Below are 7,639 nucleotides of genomic sequence, written 5' to 3'. Positions count from 1 at the left end.
ACCAAATCTTGTCAGTAAAAAAGGCGCGAAATTCAAATTTTCTATGGGACGATATCCCTTCGCGCCTACATTTTTCAATTTTGCCGCCTATTTCTACTGTCAAGGTCTGGTTGACCAAGTATAAATCATAATATAAGCGCGCGCGCGCGCGCTTTCAATAAACATCATGGAATTGGCGCCATCTAGTAATTGTATAAAGAACTATTAAAAATGGCAAAGGTCCTACACCCATCATTGTCTATGGTTAATTTGTATGACAAATGTTTTATTTTACAGCGGTTACCTTCGCTAATATATTAAATTGATTATAATGATTAGGTTCATTTACAATAGTAATTATAATATTTTGAGCTCATTTCCACAGGTCACAAAATAAGTGATTTGAAACTTGAAACAAACAACGTTAATCTGTGGTGGTTTGCTCATTTTCAAAATGGCGTTGGTCTGCTGCAAGCGTTCGTGATTTCCTGCAAAGATTCTGTGTTCATTTTGTTGTAGAATATAAAAACAATGGCCGGTTTTACAGAAAATGCCCTAATACGCAAATTGCAAGAGTTGAATTCGAGTCAGCAAAGTATTCAGACTTTATCTTTGTGGTTAATTCATCACAGGAAGCACCATGCCGCTGTCGTTAAAACTTGGTATAAAGAATTGTTAAAAGGTAATTACACTTCATAATATTCTAATGATACAGAGATTACACCTCAGCCGTAATTATGTTCTATCGATTTCTTTTTTCGAATGAACTTGTTACTTCATGTTAGGTTTAAATTAATTTTTTCAACATCCATAGCATCAGACGTGCCAAAACTGCCATAGATCGTTTATAAAATATTATTGACGTACCTACGTGGTTTTTATTACTCTTTCGATTTGTAACAGCTGGGATTGTATTTATTTTATAAACGAAATTTTACAGGGATAGTTCAGAAGCCTCTTAACTACCTACCTATCACATTGTTAATATAATTGTTTTATTTTCAGTTAAAGATACGAAGCAGTTGACATTTATGTATCTAGCCAATGATGTTATTCAAAATAGTAAAAAGAAAGGTCCAGAATATGGTAAGGAGTTTGGAGAAGTTCTCGAAGATGCTTTGAAGCATATGGCAAAGACTGGAATTAATACTAAGACAAAACATTCTTTGCATAGAATATTAAATATATGGCAAGAGAGGGGTGTATATGATGCTCAGAAAATACAGGAACTAAAAGTGGCTGGTGAGTATGATTTTATATTCATTTGGCAGGTTCACAAGACCAAGCTGATTCACACAAAAAATATATATAGTAAGTTGGTGGCAAACAAGTATACGGCCCGCCTAATGGTAAACAGTTTCCGTAGCTTATGTCCGCTTCAAACCCCAACACTGCACCCTTGTTGAGCTCTCATGGTGGCATGTTCTATGTGGCCCTACTATATAATAACATCCACCACTGGCGTTTTATCCCTAATTAACAATCAAGGAGTTTATATGCATGTAATGATAGAACAAAATTGACTCTGCCTTTTATAAAATACATATTAAACTCGTGCCATTTTGCATTAACCTATTTAGACACAATTAGTGTAACTACCGTTAATTGTCCTTAAACAAGTACTTACAGCACTAAGCACTAATTAGTGACAGTTTTGATCATAGTAATGCTAATAGATAACGAGTACTAGTATGATAATTATACTTCGTTTTTTTTAGGATTTTAAATTTGGTAAACAATCTTGATGTGTCTTTTAATTGAAAAACACATTTTAAAAATAAGTTACGGTAAATATGTAACAATTATGAATCTAATACGATCTTTTATAGTCTTCTGCTTTCATAAGTAATAGTTATTGATTTTTAAAAAGTGTTTTTCAATTAAAAGACACATCAAGATTGAATACCAAATTTCTAATCCTAAAAAAAACGAAGTATAGGGAGTGCTCCTGGTACTGGTTTTCTATACAAATACAGTACCGGAACCTGGAATTCCTGGTTCTCGCCATGCAAACTCAGTACCGGGAGCATTCCCTAATGATAACATTAAATCTTATTTCAGTTGATCCAAATGATGCTGAACCTAAAAAGGTGAGCAAGCGCAAATCGACTGACGTGGAACCAAAGGATCCGGAGAAGAAGCCGAAATTAGACTCTAAGAAAAACGACAAGAAGGAGAGACGCCGTAGTGAGACTAAAGTAGAAGTAGACGGACAGATTGAGACACACACCACGCTGAGCCCAAAGACTCCGCCAGGAGACCCGCCAGAACCGGACGAGTTGATTAAGGTGAGTTACAGTTCATCTTATGTTTGCAATACATTTTATTCCAGGCCTGTTACACCAAAGCTTGTAGCTTGCCAAACAAGCAGTTTCTTCCTATAAAAACAAGTTGACACATTTAGTGCTAAGCGCCCTATTTCCAATACAAAATGAACCCGACTATGGGTTTCTTGGGACTGAAAGTGTTAAATGGACCGCCGATAATTGAAATTTAAGTGTATTTCTGGCCAAATTTGCAGCTGGTATGCTCTATGTTCTTAGCCCAATATATATTAGACAATGGTAACAGTTTTAAATGAAAACAATTTTTTTTCTGGACTGAGGATTATCACATTGACTCGGTTTTCGGATGCGGCGGCAGTGTGCATGTGAAACAGCATTAGAGACACACATAGCGCCATCACGCTCGCACTGCGTCGCCGCCTCAGAAAACCGCACGAGTGTGATAATCACATTAAAATGTCATTCGTTTTTCATACCTACCCACCATTGGATAAATTTTCAGCTACCTTTAGTGCAGGTAAGATTCATAATGCCTGTGTGTGGATTAAATTTGTTTTAGAAACTAGTTGAAAACTCAATATTGTGTTTTACTATGTCAGTTTCATGTTTGAGCAGGATTTCCAATCTAGACAAAACTTGGGAGGGATCTCACATACATTTTATGGGGTGGTTAAAATTGAAGGTTTATTTATCTTAATGTGCACCATGAAGTTATAAATAAATAAATATAAATAAATTAATTAATAAATATTATAGGACATTATTTTATTACACAAATTGACTAAGCCCCACGGTAAGCTCAAGAAAGCTTGTGTTGTGGGTACTCAGACAACAATATATATAATATACAAATACTTAAATACATAGAAAACAACCATGACTCAGGAACAAATATCTGTGCTCATCACACAAATAAATGCCCTTACTGGGATTCGAACCCAGGACCGCGGCTTCACAGGCAGGGTCACTACCCACTAGGCCAGTCGTCAAAACACACACAGTTACACACATTAAGCAAATAACTTTGTGACAACATTTCCTGTTTTGTAAAACATCTACCATTCCATCCTTTCAAAGTACATACATATGAATCATATGATATTTGAACCACAACTTTCCTTTTCCAGGCCCTCCTAGAATTAGAATCGAGTGCTTCCAGCGACGAGGCAGTCCGCGAGCGCATCGCCTCCCTACCCCCGGAAGTCTCTGAAGTGCAATTATTGTCTAAGTTAGAAGGTAACTCGAGAGACATCCTACTCACTAGGGTTATTATAAGACTGGTGTTATTTCTAAAACAAAGATTCAATTACCTCTACCGATGATAAATAATAAGAATAAAAACTTCACCTGGTTACAAATTTTTGTTTCATTTCTTCTAATAAATACCCTGTTACTATATTGGTGTTTCAATTATGTTGTATCCAAAACGCTGAGTCGAAATGTGTTTTCTGCATTCGGCTATTTTGTTTTATTCATTTATGTATTCATAGACAAAACAAATTGCTATGAATAAACAGTTTTGTATACACATGTAAATAATATTAAGCGTAATGATAAGATTACATTCTATACACTTATTGTTTGGTGGACGAAAAGTGCCTGAGAATGCTCTAATACATATAAACATGAACCAATAACAATAATTTAATACACATTATGAAGAAATGCAAAACGAAAGTTTGTAACCAAAATATTAACACTACCGTAAATTCATACCCAGGCAGAGTATTGGTGATAATAACTTTATCAACCCTTTGACCGCCGCAAATGCCACCCTCAAATGAACCTTAATGCATTCTAATAGAGTTTACTATTGCGCGTTATAATAAAATGGTTGAGGCGGTCAAAAGGTTAATAACTGCGCGCCAGCACATTCGCTCCCATGTAAAGTAATCTTATGGACACGCACACAAACAAAAATCAGCTTTTGGCGTGTGCATTAATTTTAAATGAAGGTATGCGCGCAGTTAGTTTTTTTTTATCTCTATACTTCCATAAAAAAGACGAAATTATAGTGTGATACTGAACTACCTTGTATATCATATCATATTCATATGAATACACATTATGTAGGTATTAGACATACGGGAGTAGCAGTAGTGTCAATAGGCGGGTCCAGAGGTAGGGGACACAGATAGCGTTTCGTTTCTCTGCGAACGATTGATTGACGTTTTGGCTAGGCCCCTTGCCATGAATTCCTATCTGGAAGAACATTAATCAATACTTACGTGGATAGTAATACGAAAGATGTGTTGAGAATAAATTAATCAAACGATAATTATTATGTATCTAGGCGAGCGACGTATGGCGTAGTTCATTCTGAAGCCTAACCTAAACTAACATGATTACTACGCTACAAGCCTGGCCTTTGGGTTAATCTTCTAGTACTACCTAGTTCACCAAGCGGTCACAAGCAATGTTTCCCTTAAAAAAAACATCAATCGAAAATGGTGTATTCCCATCTATGCTGGCCGGCTGATGGGAATAGGTGATTTCATATAAATCATTCACATTTGTCATCGCCGCATGTGTATCGGCGGTCACGTGGGGCGGGTACAAATGAGAATACAGTAAACACTCAAGGGCTCATTTAGACGGCGCGCGAACACGTATACGATTTTAGTTACATTGCGGACCATTGAGGTGACATCAATTCAGCCGACCGATCAAATGACGCAATGTAATGAAACTCGCATGCGAGTTCTCGCACCGTCTAAATGAGCCCTAATTCACCAGCTTAAAGTAGATTTTCGTCCACAGATAAAGAATCGGCACTCGCCCTCAGCGCCATAGTCAATTCAGCAGTAGAATTACTGGCCGAATACAACCTGAGGCTAACTGAAGAGCTGGAGAAAAGACGGAAGGTGGCGGCCATGTTGAGGGACTTCGCGCAGGCGCAGAAGGACCTGGCCAAGCAGGCTGAGGCGCGGCTCGAGGTAAAATGAACTTAACGTATATGTATTAAGACCTATTATCGTCTGGAGCTTTCTCAGCAGTAGAATTACTTGCCGAATACAACCTGAGGCTAACTGAAGAGCTGGAGAAGAGACGGAAGGTGGCGGCCATGTTGAGGGACTTCGCGCAGGCGCAGAAGGACCTGGCCAAGCAGGCTGAGGCGCGGCTCGAGGTAAAATGAACTTAATGTGTATGTGTTAAGAGCTATTATCGTCTGGAGCTTTCTCAGCAGTAGTATTACTTGCCGAATCCAACCTGAGGCTAACTGAAGAGCTGGAGAAGAGACGGAAGGTGGCGGCCATGTTGAGGGACTTTGCGCAGGCGCAGAAGGACCTGGCCAAGCAGGCTGAGGCGCGGCTCGAGGTAAAATGAACTTAATGTATATGTGTTAAGAGCTATTATCGCCTGGAGCTTTCTCAGCAGTAGTATTACTTGCCGAATACAACCTGAGGCTAACTGAAGAGCTAGAGAAGAGACGGAAGGTGGCGGCCATGTTGAGGGACTTCGCGCAGGCGCAGAAGGACCTGGCCAAGCAGGCTGAGGCGCGGCTCGAGGTAAAATGAACTTAATGTATATGTGTTAAGAGCTATTATCGCCTGGAGCTTTCTCAGCAGTAGTATTACTTGCCGAATACAACCTGAGGCTAACTGAAGAGCTAGAGAAGAGACGGAAGGTGGCGGCCATGTTGAGGGACTTCGCGCAGGCGCAGAAGGACCTGGCCAAGCAGGCTGAGGCGCGGCTCGAGGTAAAATGAACTTAATGTATATGTATTAAGAGCTATTATCGTCTGGAGCTTTCCCAGCAGTAGAATTACTTGCCGAATACAACCTGAGGCTAACTGAAGAGCTGGAGAAGAGACGGAAGGTGGCGGCCATGTTGAGGGACTTCGCGCAGGCGCAGAAGGACCTGGCCAAGCAGGCTGAGGCGCGGCTCGAGGTAAAATGAACTTAATGTATATGTGTTAAGAGCTATTATCGCCTGGAGCTTTCTCAGCAGTAGTATTACTTGCCGAATACAACCTGAGGCTAACTGAAGAGCTGGAGAAGAGACGGAAGGTGGCGGCCATGTTGAGGGACTTCGCGCAGGCGTAGAAGGACCTGGCCAAGCAGGCTGAGGCGCGGCTCGAGGTAAAATGAACTTAATGTATATGTGTTAAGAGCTATTATCACCTGGAGCTTTCTCAGCAGTAGTATTACTTGCCGAATACAACCTGAGGCTAACTGAAGAACTAGAGAAGAGACGGCAGGTGGTACATCATATAATTCGGATCAAATTACGAGATTAATAATGGCGAAGCGTCTGGTTGACGTAACTGGTGACCGAAAAGCTGGCGGCTACCTCGCACAACGTATCAGCATTGCGATACAGCGAGGAAATGTCGCCAGCATCCTTGGTACAATGCCTCAAGGGCCTATTTTAGATTTAAGCTAGTTTTTTAATTTCTTTTAGTAATACACTGTATATATCTTGTTTGTAAATAAATGATTTATAATGGATATTTCCACAACCATAATATTCCCGGGCCCCTTTGTTTCCGATAAAGTTTTAAGTCATAAGTCAATTTGTCATATTATCATTAGTCCTAAAGCTGAAACCGTAAACTTTTCAGGATTTTCGTAAGGTTATCCTATAGATAGGTTAGGTTATGTTTGTTTTATGGCAATCCTGAAGAGTGACGCGCTTCTGAACCAAATAAATTATGACTAACGAAAATGCGGGCAAACTACACTGTAAATTAAAACTTTTTGGGAAACAATAGAGACTCAATCTCGCCAGCTATCAAAACTCACGTTTGTCCACAGGAATACAACATAAAACTGCAAAAGATCTACGCAGTAAAGACCGAAGTCAAGTCCCACATAGAAAACTTACCCGATGTATCCCGTCTCCCCGACGTGACTGGCGGCCTGGCGCCTTTACCCTCGGCCGGCGATCTATTCAGCATTTGAAACTCCGCTCAAAGATGGCCGACACACGTCCTTTTGGAGTTGTGGAAGAAAATGCTTAGGTGACATGAGTAAATTTATAAATAGGCGAAATCCTGGTCAAAAATGTCTTTGATATGCAATATTTGCTATACAATATCTGGGTGACCGCATATAAAAACTCGAAAATGCGCGTTTTCCCAGAGATAAGACCTGGCTAGATCGATTTTTCGCCCCCGAAAACCCCCGTATAGCAAATTTCATCGAAATCGTTAGAGCCGTTTCGAAATATATATATATATATATATATAAATAAATAAATAAACAAGAATTGCTCGTTTAAAGGTATTAGATTCTAAGGCCTCATTTAGACGGTGCGAGAACTCGCATGCGAGTTTCATTACATTGCGTCATTTGGACGGTCGGCTGAATTGATGTAACCCCAATGGTCCGCAATGTAGCTAAAATCGTATATAGGGCTTGCAATTCGAATAT

At 39.7% G+C, this 7,639-nt stretch overlaps 1 protein-coding gene across 1 annotated transcript; it reads left to right on the top strand.

Annotated features, from left to right (window-relative positions):
* The first annotated feature begins 427 nt into the window (after positions 1-427).
* On the top strand, positions 428-7,183 carry LOC134652396 (regulation of nuclear pre-mRNA domain-containing protein 1B). The gene is made up of 6 exons (XM_063507573.1): positions 428-661; positions 985-1,221; positions 2,041-2,267; positions 3,392-3,500; positions 5,025-5,200; positions 7,022-7,183. The coding sequence occupies exons 1-6, from the start codon at positions 511-513 to the stop codon at positions 7,166-7,168; spliced, it is 1,047 nt and encodes a 348-aa protein (XP_063363643.1). The 5' UTR covers positions 428-510; the 3' UTR covers positions 7,169-7,183.
* The last annotated feature ends 456 nt before the right edge of the window (positions 7,184-7,639 follow it).

This window comes from Cydia amplana, chromosome 11 (assembly GCF_948474715.1).
Source record: "Cydia amplana chromosome 11, ilCydAmpl1.1, whole genome shotgun sequence".
Lineage (NCBI taxonomy): Eukaryota > Metazoa > Arthropoda > Insecta > Lepidoptera > Tortricidae > Cydia > Cydia amplana.
The sequence above is the reverse complement of the archived record's forward strand: the minus strand, read 5'-3'. Positions and strand labels throughout refer to the sequence as shown.